This window comes from Antedon bifida, chromosome 11 (assembly GCF_963402885.1).
Source record: "Antedon bifida chromosome 11, ecAntBifi1.1, whole genome shotgun sequence".
NCBI lineage: Eukaryota > Metazoa > Echinodermata > Crinoidea > Comatulida > Antedonidae > Antedon > Antedon bifida.
In genome coordinates this window covers 15,954,246-15,974,055 of record NC_136236.1, presented here as the reverse complement: position 1 = coordinate 15,974,055, position 19,810 = coordinate 15,954,246, and the positions used below count along the sequence as shown (strand labels likewise).

General features: G+C 35.5%; 4 protein-coding genes across 5 annotated transcripts; 3 read left to right on the top strand and 1 right to left on the bottom strand.

Moving 5' to 3' along the window:
- The first annotated feature begins 1,425 nt into the window (after positions 1–1,425).
- Positions 1,426–5,916, top strand: LOC144855173 (tafazzin-like). The gene is made up of 8 exons (XM_078712991.1): positions 1,426–1,727; positions 1,939–2,067; positions 3,118–3,163; positions 3,341–3,426; positions 4,197–4,277; positions 4,646–4,687; positions 4,838–5,031; positions 5,311–5,916. The coding sequence occupies exons 1-8, from the start codon at positions 1,616–1,618 to the stop codon at positions 5,407–5,409; spliced, it is 789 nt and encodes a 262-aa protein (XP_078569117.1). The 5' UTR covers positions 1,426–1,615; the 3' UTR covers positions 5,410–5,916.
- A 1,284-nt stretch (positions 5,917–7,200) lies between these two features.
- LOC144855886 (uncharacterized) lies at positions 7,201–11,678 on the top strand. Of its 2 annotated transcripts, none has more exons than XM_078713840.1 (3): positions 7,201–7,315; positions 8,476–8,573; positions 9,246–11,678. In XM_078713840.1, the coding sequence occupies exons 2-3, from the start codon at positions 8,502–8,504 to the stop codon at positions 11,202–11,204; spliced, it is 2,031 nt and encodes a 676-aa protein (XP_078569966.1). In that variant the 5' UTR covers positions 7,201–7,315; positions 8,476–8,501; the 3' UTR covers positions 11,205–11,678. The 2 variants fall into 2 exon arrangements, with proteins under 2 accessions (XP_078569966.1, XP_078569967.1); XM_078713841.1 differs by lacking the exon at positions 7,201–7,315 and adding an exon at positions 7,574–7,773.
- Positions 11,679–13,191: 1,513 nt separating this feature from the next.
- LOC144856139 (uncharacterized) lies at positions 13,192–14,962 on the top strand. Its single transcript, XM_078714103.1, has 4 exons — positions 13,192–13,242; positions 13,615–13,872; positions 14,092–14,243; positions 14,885–14,962. Exons 2-4 carry the CDS (start codon positions 13,635–13,637, stop codon positions 14,960–14,962), a joined length of 468 nt encoding a protein of 155 aa, XP_078570229.1. The 5' UTR covers positions 13,192–13,242; positions 13,615–13,634.
- LOC144855330 (cytochrome P450 26A1-like) lies at positions 14,653–19,309 on the bottom strand. Its single transcript, XM_078713152.1, has 6 exons — positions 19,042–19,309; positions 18,215–18,508; positions 17,556–17,771; positions 16,922–17,111; positions 16,370–16,611; positions 14,653–15,653 (listed from the first exon to the last, which is right to left on the bottom strand). Exons 1-6 carry the CDS (start codon positions 19,252–19,254, stop codon positions 15,297–15,299), a joined length of 1,512 nt encoding a protein of 503 aa, XP_078569278.1. The 5' UTR covers positions 19,255–19,309; the 3' UTR covers positions 14,653–15,296.
- Between the last annotated feature and the right edge of the window lie 501 nt (positions 19,310–19,810).

The following is a 19,810-nucleotide window of genomic DNA, read 5'->3' as shown; positions in this document are numbered from 1 at the left end:
TTCGGCTCTTTCTGCATTACATTGGGCTCTTTTTAAATCGGCATTTTTTTATATGGCGCAATTAAAATCTAACCTTTGACATGGGGTCAAATGGAAGAAAATCAACGACTGAAAATGAGTCTATGAAAAGTTTACAAACATTTCATCATCATGGCGCCAACCATGAGTAGCCAACCGATTAAAGATGTGTTGAATAACCTAAAATTAATTCATCTTTTAACAAATTTTGAGAGAGAAAGGGTAAATTATTATTATTAAATGTTAGGCTGACACAGGCTAGGCCTAGCTAGCCTAGGCCATAAATCAAACCTTTTCTCTCTCAAAATGGTCAATAAGGTGGGACAATTGCAAGTTCTCTAGCTAACACATTAATCATGTCAATAAATTGAAATAGCCTTCAAATTCATTTAATTCAACCAACCAAACACTTTACATGCTGCATCTATATGTTTTGTAAACTTTTCATAGACTCATTTCCAGCCGTTGATTTTCTTCCATTTGACCCCATGTAAAAGGTTAGAATTTAATTGCGCCGTATAAAAAAGGGCCAAATCAAAAAGAGCCGAACATAATGCAGAAAGAGCCGAATAAAAAAGGGCCGAATTAAAAAGAGCCGAACGTAATGGTAAATGGGCCGAATAAAAAAGATCCGAATGCTGAAAGAGCCGAACGTAATGGTAAATGGGCCAAATAGAAATGCGCCGAATGCTGAAAGAGCCGAACGTAATGGTAAATGCGCCGAATAGAAATGCGCCGAATGGTAAAAGAGCCAAACGTAATGGTAAAAGAGCCGAATAGAATTAAAGTTTGCTGCCGGAGGCAGCAATGGCGTTCCATACGGACTACTGTACTTTAATTGTGTGTGAGGCACTTTCGAATTTGTTGCGGACTTCTTTAATTGTGCGAGGAGCTTTCGAATTTGTTGCGGACTTCTTTAATTGTGCGAGGTACTTTCGAATTTGTTGCGGACTTCTTTAATTGTGCGAGGAGCTTTCGAATTTGTTGCGGACTTCTTTAATTGTGCTTAGCTCTTCTTTAATTGTGCGTTTCTTCTTTATTTGTGCATTTCTTCTTTATTTGTGCATTTCGTTTTATATTTTCATGCTTTCTTTTGTTTATATGCGATTTCTTCTTTAATTGTGTGATTCCTTCTTTAATTGTGTAATTCCTTCTTTAATTGTGTGATTCTGTGTTATAGTGTGCGTGATAGTTGTGGGCCACCGTAAATGATGATGACGTGACGTTCCACACACACAGGAGAGATCGACTTTCTTTTTTATTCATACGTTCGCCAAAGAGGGCGGCAAACACAAATATAATTCCATCATATCAGAGAGTGGGATTTTTTAAAATTACGGTAAAGAACCTTTTTAATTTGTACACGTGAGCACCACCACCACCCCAACCAAGAGAGGTCGCTAAACACAAATTATATTTCATCAGGGGCCGGTGAATTGCACTAGGCTAGGCCTACAGACTATTTTATGAGTGTAGGCCTAGGCCTATTGGAATCTTCTTTTTTGTAAAGAATTAAACATTATTTAAAATATTATGATACTAGGGAGTGTGTCTGGCATTAGTAATAGCTAGCCAATTGCTTAAAAGTAGGGATATAATGCCTTTGAAGCCAGGCCAGTGGAGATATCCAGCCAAACCTGGATTTGTTTGGAAGTTCGGCACGGCGGCGACTCATTTTGGAGTTGCTACCCTTTGCAAAGTCTGGTTAAGTACGTAGCCTAGGCCTAGCCTAAAATATTTATTTGCCTTATTTAGGTATATATTACACTGCCTTCACTTAGGCCTAGGCCTAATATCATATGCATTGTTTTTAAATGTTAATAATTAAATGTTTACCTAATAGGGCTAGGCCTAAATACATAAAATAATATATGAATTTATACTAAACTTTTAATTAAAAAATTTTTTTTAAAATTTCAGATTGGTTGAACACATTAAAAACTGTAAATCTGTCTGCTCTCAATAAAGCGATCAAACATCGGGCACATGACATTCCGCTGATTACAGTTTCCAATCACACCTCATGCCTAGATGATCCTCTTCTATGGGGTAAATATATCGCTTTCATTTCATTTATTTACAAATTCTGCAAGAAGTCATGATGAAGAAATACATCTTGTGATGGGCGAGCATTAAAAAAGAAAAAAATAATGTTTCAAATTTAATTAATTTAATATAAAAATCAACATTGGTTCCACCAAAGTTTTTTTCTGAGTAGAGTGTGTATGTTATGCGCAATTTGAACGATTTGCGCAATTTAAAATTGCGCAAAGAATTCCTTGCGCAATTTAAATTGAAACATCTGTTTCAAATTGCGCAAGAAACGTAATAAATTGCGCAAGTAATCTCCAAATTGTGCAAGGTTTTTCGACAGATTGTGAAATCATGCACACCCATATTTTCATAGTAATTTCTAAGAATGATTAAAAATTAAAGATAATATCGCATTTCCTTATTTTAATAGTGAAAATGTTGTTATTGTTAGCATACCAACGAAGACCCGACAAAGGAAAACAAAGCGGTGGTGTTCTCCGGCGGGCGGGTATTACTCTAGCCAGGCACTAGTACTGGCTATGTTTTGATAGCAAGTCTAAACGTTGGTGGCGGTAGACTATGTTGTGTATTCTACATTATTTTTTGTTATTTTTACATTTATTTTGATGTATTTCAAGTTACAATGAGTGATAATATTATTTAATTGTGTATGCCATTTATGTTGTGTATTATACACATGTTATCTTCGCATTTAATATGTTTCATGTTTAGTTTCAAATAAATTATTATTGTTAACCAATCGTCGACGTTAGCACGCATTCTGGTAGAATTCTGTTGCGCAATTTGACAATTTTACAAATTGTGCAGCGCAATTTGAAATTGCGCAAGGATTTTCTTGCGCAATTTGAAATTGCGCAAGTTGATTGCGCAATTTAATATTGCGCAAGAAAATCCTTGCGCAATTTCAAATTGCGCAAGAATTCTTTGCGCAATTTCAAATTGCGCAAGGAATTTTTTGCGCAATTTCAAATTGCGCAAATCGTTCAAATCGCGCATAACACGTATATTTAATATCTAATGATGTTTGTTATTGGTTTTTTTTAGGTTGTATGGATTATAAAGATTTGAGGAACCGAAAGAAGACGAGATGGTATGTGAAAAAAAAATACTAACTTTCATTTTGCGATAGTCATTTATGTACTACTATAATTTAATAAATACCAACCAAATTTGTTTTGAAAATAGTCAATGATAACTTTAGGGCCAGGGGTCATATAATCTATATAAAAATAAGTGATTTACATGATATTATTTGTTTTGTTTAAAGGGGGCTTCCAGCTAATGAATTGTGCTTTGAGACAACTAGGCACACATATTTCTTCCACATGGGTAAAGGCCTTCCTACAATAAGAGGTAAGTAATTATAATTTAGTTTTGTGGTGTAATAAGTATCCTAATACCTACTTACTAATTACCATTCATCATACATACATTTCCATAACACAAGACAACTTGTCTTCACTACACTACCCGCCCCTACTGAGTTACCACCTAACCCTTTCATCTACCTCTCATATCTACCCCTACCTCTCATATCTACCCCTACCTCTCATATCTACCCCTACCTCTCATATCCACCCCTACCTCTCATATCCACCCCTACCTCTCATATCCACCCCACCTCTCATATCCACCCCTACCTCTCATATCCACCCCTACCTCTCATATCCACCCCTACCTCTCATATCTACCTCTACGTCTCATATCTACCTCTACCTCTCATATCTACCCCTACCTCTCATATCTACCCCTACCTCTCATATCTACCCCTACCTCTCATATCTACCCCTACCTCTCATATCTACCCCTACCTCTCATATCCACCCCTACCTCTCATATCCACCCCTACCTCTCATATCTACCCTACCTCTCATATCCACCCCTACCTCTCATATCTACCCTACGTCTCATATCTACCCCTACCTCTCATATCTACCCCTATCTCTCAGATCCACCCCTACCTCTCATATCAACCCCTACCTCTCATATCTACCCCTACCTCTCATATCTACCCCTACCTCTCATATCTACCCCTACCTCTCATATCTACCCCTACCTCTCATATCTACCCCTACCTCTCATATCTACCCCTACTTCATGAGTACACATTTATTTTTACTCAGGTGATGGGGTGTACCAGAAGGCCCTTGATTTCGGAATTGAAAGGCTCAACTGTGGCGAGTGGCTTCATTTCTTTGCCGAAGGTAATACTAGTGATAGAATAGACATATTAGCTGATTGCATTAGTAGACGTTTTCTTTTTATGTAAATTATTTTACTTATGGGCTGGGAGATTTCTTTTCCACTACACATAATCCTTGGCTACAGGCTTGGCTTCCTTACAGGATATCCATGCTAACACTATTCTCACTATAAAGGTCTGTCTACACTATCAAACTAGTATGACAAAAAAAGTGTGATGTGCCTAAATATGGTAGTCATATGCCCAAATATGGTAATGATATGCTACTATACTTTAAGTAATTCTCGTGTGGGACTTGAACCCACGACTTCCAGTTCACCAGCCTGGCGTTCATACCTCTAGTTGTTTTTTTCTAATTTTTTTTTTCAGGAAAAGTTAACATGACAAGAGAGTTCATAAGGTTTAAATGGGGTAAGTCTTTATTAAATTTGTTGCAACATATCAGCCCTACAAATATAGCTCTAGCCTTAGCTATCAGCTTTCGCCAAACCTATCACTGAAATGATTACTCCAGGCTAACGTGGGTCATACTACAAATACTAATGAACATTTCTTTTACAGGAGTTGGTAGGGCTATAATGGAGTGCAATAAAGCACCAATAGTGCTTCCATTTTGGCATCAGGGAATGGAGAACATATTACCAAACAGAGCACCATATATACCACAAATCGGGAAAAAGATCACAATAGTTTTTGGTGAGCCAATAGATTTGAAAGAAATTCTAGAAGGAATGAAAAAACATAATTTAAATCCAGTAAGTAAATTTCATTTTTCATCTTTTTATGTATTTTATATATTGGTGTTTTTTTTATATCTTTAAGAGCCTGTATTAAAAGGTGACATGCAATCTGGTCATTGGCCACAAGTTGTAATGTTGCTATATTGTTTTTGAAAAAAACAATATATAATAATAGTATCAAGTATAAAAAAAATGTATATAATATATAACAAATCATTTATGGCCCATATTAGGAAGTGCTGCACTATTATTGTTACCTTTTATGCATTTATCATTTGTGTTTTACTATTTTAGGTGGCAATGCGAAAAAAAATAACAGACATAATCGAAGAGGAGATGAAGCCGCTAAAAATACAGGCAGAAGCGTTACACGACAGTTTACTATTAAAATAACATTGCGTAATGCTGAATACGCAATCAATATAGCTCAGAAAATGAATAAATTACACCATTTTGCTGTCTTGAATAGGTATGGCCCTGTAATGTTAATCCAAATAAGAAGACCAAATAGGCTTAGAAAATTTAAACGCTACAGTACAGACTTGAATACAAGCCCACCATGGTAACTAGCCCACCCTGAACTTTGACCTATATGGGTAACCTCTTGTACGTGTTACATTTTAAACTACCTCTATTGTGAATTTAGAAGTTAACTCTAATGTCATCTCTCAGTGGAGTGAAGAAATGTATGACAATTGTATCTGAAATTGATAATAAAAATGTCTATTTTTATAGTATTTGAAGATTTGCACAAGAAAAAGATATATAAAGTTTATACTATATAATTGTGGTTTTCATCTTCAAAACTTAATTTAATTTCTATAATAATTGAGTACTGTTAAATTATTACCTCTGTTCTCTTTTTCCACAAAAGTCAGTAATAAATAAACAATTACATAACTAAATATTATGTATTATTGAAAGAAAATTAATGTTTTTATTTTTTGGATGAATGTATTATTGTACAAGATTTATTACATGTTTTAAAATTAAATTTGTTTTCAATAAAATTTGATTGAAACAAAAAAAAATATTTTATTATATTTTATTTATAAATGTTTATTGTAAAAGATTAATTATTAAATATTTTTTTTTCCATTTTTGTCAACATTTCTCTAATAAAATAAATTACTTATAAGAAATTACTTGGTGTTATATTGTTTATTTTTATTTGTCTTATTTACAGTGTACAAATATTTAAATTTTATCATGATTTTACCAATAGTAGTATCGGAAAATAAATAAATAACTTGATATAAATATCAAAGGTAAACAAACCCATTAAGCTGGCATTTTATTGTCACTTTTTCCTGATTTTTATGTAAAAATAAAGATGGGCGTGTCTCTGATGTCTAACTTTGGGGTGTGGGTGTGAAATGTTAAGAAATGGAGACGCATGAAGTTGAAAGATTTTTAATAAATTCTATTAATTTTTAATAATAAATAATTAATTTCGAAACTAAAATAAATGTTTAAAAGGAGAGGACATTAATTCATGAGACATAACAAAAAATAAATTGTTGTTGTCCTCGAATTTCACAGGAAAAATAGGCGCGAGACTGATGTTACATAATTATTATAACAATAATTAAAATTATTTTTTTTATCATATTTGTGCCTCCAATGATAAAAATTGAAAGGGTACCGATCAGCAATAGGCCTATACAGAATAGTAATTTAATAGAGCGGAAAATATCATGGTAATATCTGGGCACAAGGCTAGACGTATAATTGTCAAGATATTGAAATTACCAAATGAATATTAAATTCATATGAATCCCATGAAATATAGATATAAGATCAATATGTTTTAGCTACCTCTTACTAAGCCATGTATCATACGATGTGTTTAAAAAAAATCTTTAACATGAAAAGGTGGTCGTTTTAAGTGGTCCTATAATAGAAACAGACTTTTTTTTTTTCGTTATTATTGAACGAAAAATTATGTTAATCAGTTACCGTATAGTTACGTAATGAATTGGATTAAAACAAACCGATTTTATCAGCATGGCAATTTTAATTGATTAATAATTTATTACAATAGACGTACATAAAGTTCAGAAACTTTTTAATGAAACTTTTATAACTTTATAACAAAAAATATATAAAAAACATACGCACGTATTAGGAAACCCACCTTTTGTTTGGTTTTATAAACGCAACGTGTAGTAAGAGGGCGCCAGATAACACGCTACGTAGGAAGTGGCAAGAGGCGTCCTTTTCCGAGCCCGCTCTTCGTAAGCGCAGTTGTTTAGCAGAGGAACCCATGATTAATTTGTTTTGGCATAAAGTTTGAAAGGTAGTACTTATATATATTATTGGGGTAGTGACATGTATGTTTCTATATGTTAACTGGAACAACGTACTACACACAATGTGTGTTGTTAGGGAGATAGACGTCTGTGATTAAATTACAGAGTGCTAAATACATGATGGCCGTGCGGCGCAAACGCCACACTCTATAAAACGCCAACGCTGTACGGTTGTGTTTGCGTCCCTTTGAGCGAGTCACTGCGCACTGGGTCATGATGATTTTAGCTAACATGGGTGGAAACGAGTGGGCCTAGACTATTTTTTAGTCGCCGATATTTTATAACATAAACCACCTGTATTACTACAATGTTCACTGGTGGAAATCAGACACATAACCGATGATAGTTAACGATAATTTACTTGTTTTAACAACGGCGAATGTGGATAATTGAATCCATCCCCGCCGCTTGTCGAGATCTCCCAGAGTGTTTCGTCATCAAAAAGGTCAAATAATCATTCCTATCGCAACATACGACTCATGCAATACATAATATTATTTTCCAAACACTTCCGAATTTAATTCCACTGAAAATATGTTCCTTGTATTTATATAAAAACAAATAAATGTTGATATTGTATATAATGATTATTAAAAACAGTGATCAAGCTAGGCCTAGCTAGACAGGTTTTCCTTCTTTCTAGCTAGGCCTAGACTGGCTCAGCCAATGTAAGAAATATGAAGAAAAATGAATTGGTGAAATTGCAGATTGGAATTAAGTGTGCATCTAGATGTGCTATAAAATTATTGATCAAATAAAAATCTAATATAAATTGTACCACCAAATAGATTATTTGCACATATTATATTCCGAAATATATAAAAGAAGGCGTTGGTCATTGAATAACTTATTAAATTATAATATACCTAGAGTCTTATACTACTCTGATTTTATTTTAAAATGATTACATTGCCCATGTGAGGTGTAGGAATATGCCTTTTTTTTTTTGTTATATAACCCAGTGTGCATACATATGCCAACGCTCCCATTTTAGCCGTGAGACTGCCACATTTTAGACTTGTATCCAATGCCTAAGATTATTCTTCCTTCCGTTTATCCACATTTTCTCCCGTATTACAAGGCCTACAGAGTCAGTCTATATTATTGTGAATCCGCAACTTTCAATTCTCGTTGTTTTACATTGTAGGGTTGGTGCACAATAACTGTTACAAAATGCAGTACATTCAGAATGATATGCTGAGGGCGTGGGTTGTAGAACATTTGAAAAAGACCATTTTTATGAAGGTGAAGTATTATTACTGTTAGTGTTATTATCATCATCAGATAAATAAATGTCTGGACTCACCTCATTTGGTTAAAGCAGATTCGTAAATGACAATGAGAAATTCTTTTATTTCTTTGTGATACAGTGTATTGATAATGATATTATAACAGATACAATATTATTTATTATTGTTAGCAAAGGAAACAAACAAAATTCAAAACAAAATAGGCTTATACATGAAAGAACCCCATTCTAATACTATTTTACTAAATTTTAAAAAATCAGTTCTTTAATTATTATAGATTTGTAAATGAATTCTTTGAGCTATACATCAACCAAATAAGGGTTTAAACATTTAACCCCTTCCCTCATTTTAATGCGATGAAATGGAAGGGTGGTTCGACAAATGTCCCGCCCTTCCTACTGGATATTTTTGGCCAATAATTTTGTTTAGGTCACCCTAATATAAAATATTTATTTGCACTTAGGAAGGGTTAGTATTATCTGAAAGCTCTGCAATTTCTTTCTGGCTGTTTTACTTTCGCTTTGATTTAGCTGTTTGCACTTATTTTATTTGTTTCTCCATTGAGATCCAAACACTGATATCCTTGGCATTGTTATTTTTTTCAATAACTTTCCTTTTGATATTTATTAAATATATATATAAATTTTGAATGCATAATTGTTTTCAGGCGCATGAACTATACGTACAGACAAGGTGCGAAGTGTTTTTGTTGGTAAAGCAAGACAACACAAAGAATGGCCAGTACTATGCTTCTGGTGAACTCCTTAAGGAATTTGACAGAACAGGTGTACTGAAATCTTGCAACTTTGAGCGCATTGTCGATGGCAGAGGGGTTGGTATCTCTGATAGACAAATACAGTTTGGCTCCGAGAATGATGATTGCTGTGTCGAGGTTAAGGTATCGGAAAACAGCGTTTCAAACAGCAATCCGTCACCTACACCAATACCTACTGGACTGGTGGCACAGCCCTTGCCAGTGAATGTCAAAAACAAGGTTGGCCCAACTCCGATGCAGATACAGGTCGTTGATGAAAAAGGTAACATCGTACCAAGCAGTAACTTATTCCAGCTTCAACCGGTTGTCAACTCGACTACTACCCAAGGTGGGTCCATACAGGTTTTAAATAACTATGTAATGATGGCAAAGGGAACGACTCCCTCTCCACTTACGTCTACACCTATAAACAAGAAACAAGCTTCACCAAAAACCAAGTTGAAGATAATTCTTCCTGCTACTGCTGCTCCTCCTCCTCCACCACCACCACCAGTAGCAATTAGCCGCAGTCAGATCAGTCCTGCTGAGTCATTAGATAATTCTAACATTGAGCTACTGAAGAACATCAGAGGCGATGCCTGCACAGAAGCCTCCACAAGCCAGACAATATGTGAATGTGGTATTTGCAACAAGACGTTCCGTAATCCAGATGTCCTCCGTAAACACATGAATCGCTTCCACACAGAGTATGTCGGAGAAGGTGGCGCCAAAGACTTTCCTGGTAGAAACGATGAAGGACGATTTCCGTGCAATGTATGCGGGAAAACGTACAAGTACCACCACCACATGAAGGAACATCGTCAGACCCATGCAACCATCAAACCGTTCATCTGTAAAGTCTGCGATAAACAGTTCCACCGTCACCGAGAGCTACGCATTCATCAGCTACGCCACACCAGTTTGCCGAAGTACAAGTGTGCTCAATGCAGCAAGGCTTATTACACTCTGGCAAGTCTGAAGGAACACCAGCACACGCACACTGGCCACATGATCTGCTGCCACTTGTGTGGAAAGAGCTTTGGACAACGATCCAGCCTGGCTACACATCTTCATGTTAGCCACAATATTACATTCAAACAGCAAACTGAGAAAGGATTACTGGTTCAGGACGGTGAAAACATCAATGAGGAAGGTGAGATCACGCCAGGTTCCATGCTTGAAAACATTGACTCCAGCATGAGCGAGTGCTTCTCACAACTTGACTCTGCCAAGAAAAGCGAAAGTGAAGAGGAGGTACTCCGAGATATCCAGAAAGAAAGTAATAACATCATCATCAAAGAGGAACCGCTTGACGCGGAGTATGAAAAGGTCATGCTCTCGTGCTCGGTGATCGCAGACGAGAGCGGTGATGAGAATCAGGATGAAGCTGCGGGCCTAGTGGTGGAGAAGATTCAGAACTATGTGAAGGGAACGGAAGATGATATTATTATGGAAGAGAGTGAGGGCGATGAAGATTGTGATGACGAAGAAGGGTCGATATTGTTGACGGCAGAATCTGATGGTGAAGAGGACGATGACAAAGCTTTAGAAGAAGGTGAGATCAGCATGAGTAAAGAATGTGACATCTGCGGCAAAAAGTTTGAACATGCTCAAGATATGCTGATGCATCGCTGTATACACTTTGAGACTACCATCACTCACAAATGCTCGTATTGCGAAGAGGTGTTCAATGAAGCCAGTCACCTACGCGTTCACCTAACCACTCACGTCGGCGCATTCACACGACAGTGCCTCATATGCGGACGCGACTTCACACGCGCGGCTGATGTACGTCGCCATCTACGAGGAGCTTCTTGCCGACCAATCAAGAAGCCTAATTTGACCTCTGACATACCTATGGTCACTTCATAAATAATATATAATGATTTTTACACTATTAAAGCAACTTATTATAAATAATAAAATTGTAGAATTTTCTTTGCTGTTGATCATAAAATAAAATTGAAGTTTAATTTGGCTGAATTTGAGTAAATTTGATATTTTTCTAAGAAAAGTATATAAACATATAACCTATTATGAAAATGCAAGAAAATAATGTATTATATTTCGTATGTAAATAATAGTTTAGTTTAGAGCACTAGTAGCTAGTAACACACAAACATATTCATGATAATTATGATAAACAAATTTAATTTATAAAATGAACTGTTAGTCTTAGAGAAGTGAGTTTTTTAAATGTTTTGTTGTATAGAATGCTATCATTTTAACTTATATAATGCACATCATCTAATAGCACTGATACTAATTTTATTGTAGTTTAACAATATATTAAGAGTGAATACTAACTCATTACAGTAATAAAATTGGTATAGACTTTAGTGAAACACGTTGTACTGTCAATATGTGTTTACTTGCTTCATACATAGATAGGTAGGCCAACTACAACTTTTAGTGCTGAGTTATTTGCCGGATGGATTTATTCAGTATTCCTCCAGTTACACAGTTGCTGGTGTGTTGTTACATGGATTAGCACATGGTTGTTACCACTTACAAAACTACTTTGACCAATCACAAGCTAAATGGATTGGTTCGCCTGTATAAGTACGAAAGAATATTATACCAGATATATTCTTAAAGCTTGGTTGCCACTAGGACGCAACGATGTTACCAATCACAAGCGATAGATTATTCGAACAGTCGCGTGTGATTGGTGAACTAAGCTTGCGTTGCGTCTACGTCCTTGCGTTGGGTCCTAGTGGAAACCAAGCTTTAGGGTGTACGTCATTGCGTTTCATCCTAGTGGTAACTATATGTTTAGTATAGGCGATTGATATGACGTGTTGAAATACAATTGAAATTTTCGTAAAGCCATAATATTGATCATACCAAGGCCCAGTATTTAATACACATATGCCTACTGAGATGCAAAAGATTAACGACTGTTGATGCAATTAAACGTTTATTTCTATGACATACTTTGTCAATTAAATCAATATACAGAATATATTAAATTGAATAAGTGATTTGAAGGTAACACAAATGATTTGACGTTTTGAATCAATCTGAAATTTATTTTATTTCTTTCATGATCAAATTTGGTGCTTGGAAGGTATAAAAAAATGAAAAAAGACCCTGTCTATTGCGTGACGCGTTTGTTGTGCTAAAGATGTACTTATGATTGGTATTCAAATATTTGTTCATACATCGTTTGTCCATGGTCACATGGTATAAGTGATACTGTATTTCAGTAAAATACATTCCTATAAGAACATTCTTTTTTATGCCAAATGTTTATCAAGTTTAGACAGTTACGTAATATCTATAGATAAGCCTATTAAATAAGTAATAATGGTATCCAATAGTTACATAATATAGGTATCTATGAAGAACACATGAATAAAATGTAAAGTCATCGAAAATTGTAATACAGTCCAAGTTTAATGTCTAATTTTAATGATGTATTGTTCTAAGGGTTTGGAATTTACCGTGTGCAGTATATAGCCTATAGTTACTCACAATCCAAATTTGATATTCAAATTTGAAAATGATAAGACCGATTAACTAGAAAAGAAGTTCCTTCTGTCATAAAACATGAAATGATTGTGTGAACTACAAATCTATTGTCGCACTGCGTTTAAATTGAAGTCGGTCGTCGGACAATTGCAGCTTATGTCGTGTGCACCTGACTGAAAGGTAAGAATGCTAATGAATTTTTAAATTGAAGGATCTACAAAATAGTCCTAGTGACAAATGACCAAACGTATCTAACGGTCATTGAGTCAAGTGACAAATATCGTGATTTAGGCCTATAAACAAAACACTTATTGGCAGGGTTAGGGTTTATAACATTTGGTGTTTTCAAGTACCTGAGTTTTACATATACTTACGGCACCCAGTAATGAATACAAGTTCAGAAGAAATTGATGAAATGCTTTTAAGTTTTTATTTGGTAATTTAGCTATTTTTTAAAGTCATTAGCCCCACCATGTTGAGGCTGAAGAAAGAAAATATAGACCGGTAGAATTATAGTAGAAATGTCTAATTCAGATATACCACAGGCGACCAATATAGGTTGAAACTGGACAATTCAGGGTTGTGTTGGGTGGGCGGCAGTGAGACACACATCAAAAAGTGCGACAATCTCGCCGAGATCTGACAGTGTCTGCTCATATTTAATTCAATATGAATTTCTATTTTTCATCTGGCGTTACTTTTTGAGTTTTGCCCTCTTCCTTCATATTTCAATTTATATTGGATATTTGTTCTTTTTTTATGTGGAAGAAATAAATTTTGATTTGATTTGATTTGATGTTTGTTTCAGCAGTGCACCATACACCCGCAATGGCTGCTAATACGTACAAACCAACGAACAAAGCACGAAAACCCCAGCAAAAAGCATGTGCTGTAGGTAGAGGCATACAACCTTATTCCACTACTCACGGTGATGGCTATCATGGCTATGAACAAGACAAATACGGAGTAAAAGAAGAACATCAAAACGAACGTGTTTCTGAAGAAGAACAGCAACAACCCAATACTCTAACCGCTACAATATCGCCATCCCAAGGATGTGATGAGGGTAAACATTTAATTTGTTTCTATACTGTATAAACATTTCATTTAAGATTAACAAATTCAATTGGCCTTTAAAAAATGTATACAATACACACGTTTATATATATATATTTTTAAAGAACATGTGAACAATTGACCATTTAGGCCTACTGCAATGATTTTTTTTTATTCACTGTTGTTGTATATCATAAATACTAAATATTATGTATATTTTTAAACTAAGGTGCTACGGAAAATTCAAAGGGAAGACTCGATACAAATATTGAAGAAATGACGACTTATATTCAAGAGGAGGTTGCTTTGGCTCTGGATGTTGAGGTTCCTGGAGGAAGTAACTGGCAAGTCATCGCTGAAGAGTTGAATATACCAGGAAAAGTAATACGTCGATGGGATTCTAAGAACGACGGTGTTCCTATGTTTAGTCCCACAGAATACATTTTCAAACAACTGATAACATCGAAAAACATTCCGACGGTTCGAAAATTGCGCGAGGTGTGCATAAAATATAACCGTCACGATGTCGTCAGAGTCATTAATAAATATTATGTTTGAATATTATGTTTTTAAATATTATTATAAACAGTTCACTTACAAAAATAGGCCTATAATACAACCGTAATTCGTACTCAACTTTGGATATTAAGTACAGTTATGTTTGTTCTGTTTGTTTTTGTTATCGTCCTGCTTGACATACAATACACTTACAAGATTATATAAATGCATAAACATAGTTTTATTTACTTAGAAAAGAAATAATTTTATTTGATTCGATAAACAAATAAACAACTCTTCTTCATTTCAAATTTCCGGATTTTAATAAAATCATTACCAGCTTTTTTAATGAACTAAATTATATTCACATCAACCTGATGAGGATGTGTTTTGTATAATCTTCAACCAAGGTAAACAATAAAAAATGATAACAATATTGAGCTTTCATCTTTTTTTCTAATTAAATAAAATCAACAAACGTGCTAATGTCCAATTTTTACATCAATTATCAGTTGTTGATTTAGAAATCAGGCAAGACAAAGCCATTACACAATCGTAACCAAAATCTTAACGAACACCTTATAGTAGGAAGCTATTGCTGAATATAAGTTTTTGCATCCAGCACTCATTACAACGTAGAAGAGGAGGATCCCATATGTATGTATTATGTATATGTATGTATACTCTTCCCTGGTTTATCCATATAGAAATATCACTATTATAGAAAATTAATTATATTTTTTAATGCACAGCAGCAAAAAATCATAGTTTTTTAAGGTTACTTTGCATAAACGTCACATGGTTAAGTTGTTGCAAAAATTGTCTTTAATTTTTAAGGAACTGGCTTGACAATAGTTTTAAAATGAACAGTTTTAATTACATTTGCATTGATAACTGCTTGTTTCTTTTTATCTTTTAATTGCAACTGGTCACAGATCATTTCCCTTCCTCACCAAACACTTGAGCAGTGAATCTACTCGGCATGCCACATTTCGGATGAGGAACTGGTAACATTTTCATCTTGATGTTACCAGACTTCTTAATCTCCCAGGTGCAAGACCTCGCCAGGCAGATGGTCACAATCTTTAGGCAGGTGGTAGCGAACGCTTGACCCGCACAGGTGCGGACTCCACCCCCAAATGGAAGGTAATGCGAGCGGTTCTTCTTGTGTTCGGCGCGTTCCTTACTGAAGCGGTCAGGATCAAACTGACGTCCGTTTGAGAAGATTTCGGCGTTCATCTGCGTATCTTTGATGCTGTACAATACGGTCCATCCTTTGGGGATTCGGTAACCCTACAACAAAAATATAATTAATAGACTTGACTAAACTAAGGGCTGTCAACGAAATAACCATATTATATGCCACTGTGCTACATAGGGCCTACAATCTCTTTAGATCTTTTGGTATACATATTTTAGGTATTACTTAATATTAGTGTTTACGCTATCTACATTAAATTGCGTAACAGATAAGTTGTATCACCAGTATGGTTCGTGTCGGTATGTATAGGCTTATTTGGAGAGGCTGTTATTTGCGGTAGGTGTCGGGTTGTTGATTATTGGGGGTTGTTTGTTTGTTAGTAGCTAACTAAAGCTTGCTTTCCACTATGACGTAACGCAATGATCTAATCGCAACGCAAACGGTGACCAATGACAATCAGTTCACTTGTTGGTCAAATAACTTGCGTTGCGCTTCCGTCCTTGCGTTTCGCCACAGTGGGAACCAAGCTCAACATAATATCAACCCAGGGCAGGCCTACAAGCGTTCTAGAATCTAGACAATGTAAAATAACTTATCTGTTAACTTAACAGATATGTTTTTTATCGACAATCTGTCTAACATTTTTATCATTCTTATGCAATAACAGATAATCAGTAAGTACAAAGTGTGAACATTGTCTATCCAGTTGTTGTATGATCGATACAATATGCAGTTTATTGCTTTCGTTAATTAAATTAAAATCATTCATCAATAATGGTGTCTTTGTGTGGAGAAAAAATCAACCTACCCCGACGTTGAATGTCTTCAAAGCTTTGCGGAAACCTCCTGTGATTGGCGGCGCTCTTCTTAAAGTCTCTTTTACAACCTGGTCCACGTATGGCAGACCCTCGATACTATCAAGGTCCAGTTTAACCTTCCTGTCCAATAAATTGTAGGCTTGCAATTCTTGTCTGAGCTTCGATAAGACTCCGGGATTAGCTCCCAGGAACCGGATAAGCGAACAGGCCGCACTTGCTGGATTTTCGTGAGCTAGGATTAATAAACGTGCTTTATTTATAAGTACAATTGTTTCATGCAACATTGCTCTCCTCTTTATTACCATAGGATTATTTTAACAAAAGTGTCGACAAGAGTAGAAAAATAAAAAGATATGCATGGATAATACATATTGGCATTCTCTATTGATAAGTTATTAGCAGGCCCACTTTTGAATGCTGCCTGTGTCAGTATAATTTTGATTAATTTCTTTAATGAAATAAGTAGAAAGTTAGGCCTCATTTACCAATCATTCCCATATTTATGCCTTCAATTTGTTTTTATATTATTTAAGTATTCTTACCAGCAAATATGAGTTCAAATGCTGCCATTTTCATTTCATATTCTGTGTACTTTTCTCCGTTTGGTTTTGTCTTTGCCATCATGAAGGATAATACGTCATAGCGAGTTGGAATTTCAGATTTCATCGCGTCCATCTTCAAATGAATTCTTTCGGTGATTTTCTCAAGAATCACGTCACGAGCTTTTATGGCCTAAAGAATGATAATGAAGAGTGTTATGTGTACATCAATACAAGAAGAGGAAGAAAAGACAAGGAGGAGTGTAAGAAGGAAGAAAAAAATAGATAGAAGAAGTGTGGTAGCTTTATTATTATTAGAAAACAACGAAAGGAGATGCAAGAAGGACGAAGAAGATAGAAAACAACAATGCAGACAACTGGGACACAAAAAAAGAGAAAAACAAATCAAATGATGTCGTTAAGAAAAACAAAGACAGAGATGTAAGAAATATGATCAGAGGTAAAGAAAGGTATGAACTATTGATGAAAATGTGATGGTGATGAAAAGAAAGATTCGCTCAAATAGAATATAAGAGAACACATAAATGCTATGTGTATGAATTAAGAATATATTATCACCTGTAACGTAAACAACAAGTAAACAACAAGTAAACAAATAAGTAAGCAAGTAGACAACCTTCCACAATCCTGATCCTGGGAAAGGTATCGGATAACTTAAGGAATTGTCGACGACATTCTGGAAAACACCGGTCAAGTAGCCTGCTTCGTCGTCAGTGAAGTCAAACCCCAGTAGAATATTACCAGCTATTCTGAACATCATCTCCTTACATTCCGTGTACACAATGATATCCTTATTCTGGCTTGAACGGTCACACCAGCTATCCAGTTTTTCCTGGAAATATGACAAAAATGTAAATCATGTGTTGAGATATGCTCACCACCCGTTTTCTTAAGAGAAACATTATTATGAATACATTGTGTATTATGATACCGGTTTTAATATCTTCTTCAAGTTCAGGCTGCAAAATGATGAATGCATTACAATGAGTCATTTTAAAAGCATAGTTCCTGCGAGAGGGTTCAGAAGCTATTCAATTGAACTTTGAACAATTGAACTAGGCCTGCCTCTTCAACTACGGATGTTCTTTATGAAAACACTGATAACATTCGTGGTACATTATACCCTCACCCTCGCCGTATATATTTTGTATGATGCAACGCTGTATTGTCAGTGGCACCACGAGAGGCGTGCGCAAGTAGTGATGAAACTGGTACGATTTGCGTATGCGCGCGGGTAAGTCTTCTTGGTGTAACTGACGAATATGTTTAATTTACCTGTGTGAATGTCTCTATGCGTTCTACATAGTGAGCAAGTGAATTTTTCTTGAAGAATTCCAATGTTTGGTTTCTTCTCCATTTATGCTGTTCACCAGACGACATAGACAGAGCAAAGTCTCCCAGGATCATGCGTAAAGTCTTTGGCCATTTGAACGTCACCAGATTGTGTTCCCCAAGTAGTATCGTCCGGATGTTTTCTGCACCAGACACAAAGATTGTGGGCTGGCCCATAATATGAGTCTTAAAGATCTCGCCATACTTACCTTTTCGGCTGACGAAAAATTTCGAAATCTGAAGTAAAATCATAAAATATTAGTATCCTGCAGTTTATTTCCATAATTCACTTCCAATTCAAATTACACCTTCTTAGTGGGAAGCATCGTGGTATACACACATTTAATAACACTATCCACGTCAATTAATAGTATAATAAATGAAGTTGAAGTTTTATTTCAATAATAACAAAGGCTGTCAGATTTGGGTGTTCTGGAGGAAATATTTCACATTGCTGTAGGTAGGGTAATAGGCACAAAATATATATTAAGCCTCATTGTAACTTGTCCTTGTTCTAATTTAAACCGGTAATGCAGCTTTTCAATTTATTTCTCTATGCTTCACTGTACAAAAGTCAAACAAAGGCCGAAGCAAAGTTTACGCTTCCTACTCATATGCATGTTTACCATAAGTAACAAACCGTATAGTAATATATTCAAATCTATGCATACCAAACAAATACAAACACTGACAAAAACTCATGTAGGATTGACCATACCACAAGCTCTACGGAAGTTATACCTCATAAAGCAACCCTGGCAAAAACTCACATTCGTAATGAAGCCGATGCTTTCGCCGATCAATGGTAAACCCATACTGCCATCGGGAAGGGGTAGTTTGCTTAACCCCCCTCCTTCCTCGTCTGCTGTGTCAGATTCCTTCACAGAGTAGTGTCCCCATAGTTTCACCGCAGCAACGAACAGAATGCAGGGTAGGATAAGCGGAATTGTGTACACCAAAACCAACTCCACTAAGCCCGACATGACTACGTGCGACGAGATCTAGTCTGTATGGATTTTTTTTGTTAAAATCTATAAATACATGATATAATAATATATGCCGGTGATAATACATTGTCATCTGACGATAGAGGGGGCAAACGACTTTTCAGAATTTGTTTGTCCGGCCGCTCCTGGTGCAATAGATACGAAAACATATTTACATTAATCAAATTTCCTGCAAATTCAAACACTTTTTAAAGTATTTTTTTTTAACTAAATGCATTTTCAATCAGTGGTGAATTAAAAAAATGGGAGTTGCGTAGTTAAACGCAACACGATAGTCGACCAAGTGAGTCGACCAATCACAAGCGACAGTTAGGGTAATCCGTCGCGTCGTGATTGGTCAAATTACTTGGCTGCGATGCTCTTGAATGAGAACCAAGCTTAAAGGAAAAAAGAAAAACTAAACGACTAGCATAGATATTATTATTTTATAATATTTTTGGCGTTCATATCGGCGCTTCTTTTGACACTCGCTGGTTTTTCTCTTTTTTCCTTTACCTTTTCACCTATACCGTATTTCAGAAATCGCTGGATG

Coding starts and splice junctions, on each gene's coding strand:
- LOC144855886 (XM_078713840.1), top strand. CDS start 8,502: ATGCAGTACATTCAGAATGATATGCTGAGGGCGTGGGTTGTAGAACAT. Junction 8,574..9,245: donor AAAAGACCATTTTTATGAAG/GTGAAGTATTAT, acceptor AATTGTTTTCAG/GCGCATGAACTATACGTACA.
- LOC144855173 (XM_078712991.1), top strand. CDS start 1,616: ATGCCTTTGAAGCCAGGCCAGTGGAGATATCCAGCCAAACCTGGATTT. Junction 2,068..3,117: donor AGATGATCCTCTTCTATGGG/GTAAATATATCG, acceptor GGTTTTTTTTAG/GTTGTATGGATTATAAAGAT. Junction 4,278..4,645: donor GCTTCATTTCTTTGCCGAAG/GTAATACTAGTG, acceptor TTTTTTTTTCAG/GAAAAGTTAACATGACAAGA.
- LOC144856139 (XM_078714103.1), top strand. CDS start 13,635: ATGGCTGCTAATACGTACAAACCAACGAACAAAGCACGAAAACCCCAG. Junction 13,873..14,091: donor ATCCCAAGGATGTGATGAGG/GTAAACATTTAA, acceptor TTTTAAACTAAG/GTGCTACGGAAAATTCAAAG. Junction 14,244..14,884: donor AGTTGAATATACCAGGAAAA/GTAATACGTCGA, acceptor TTGTTGATTTAG/AAATCAGGCAAGACAAAGCC.
- LOC144855330 (XM_078713152.1), bottom strand. CDS start 19,254: ATGTCGGGCTTAGTGGAGTTGGTTTTGGTGTACACAATTCCGCTTATC. Junction 17,112..17,555: donor CAGGATCAGGATTGTGGAAG/GTTGTCTACTTG, acceptor ATCATTCTTTAG/GCCATAAAAGCTCGTGACGT. Junction 15,654..16,369: donor TGAAGACATTCAACGTCGGG/GTAGGTTGATTT, acceptor TTTTTGTTGTAG/GGTTACCGAATCCCCAAAGG.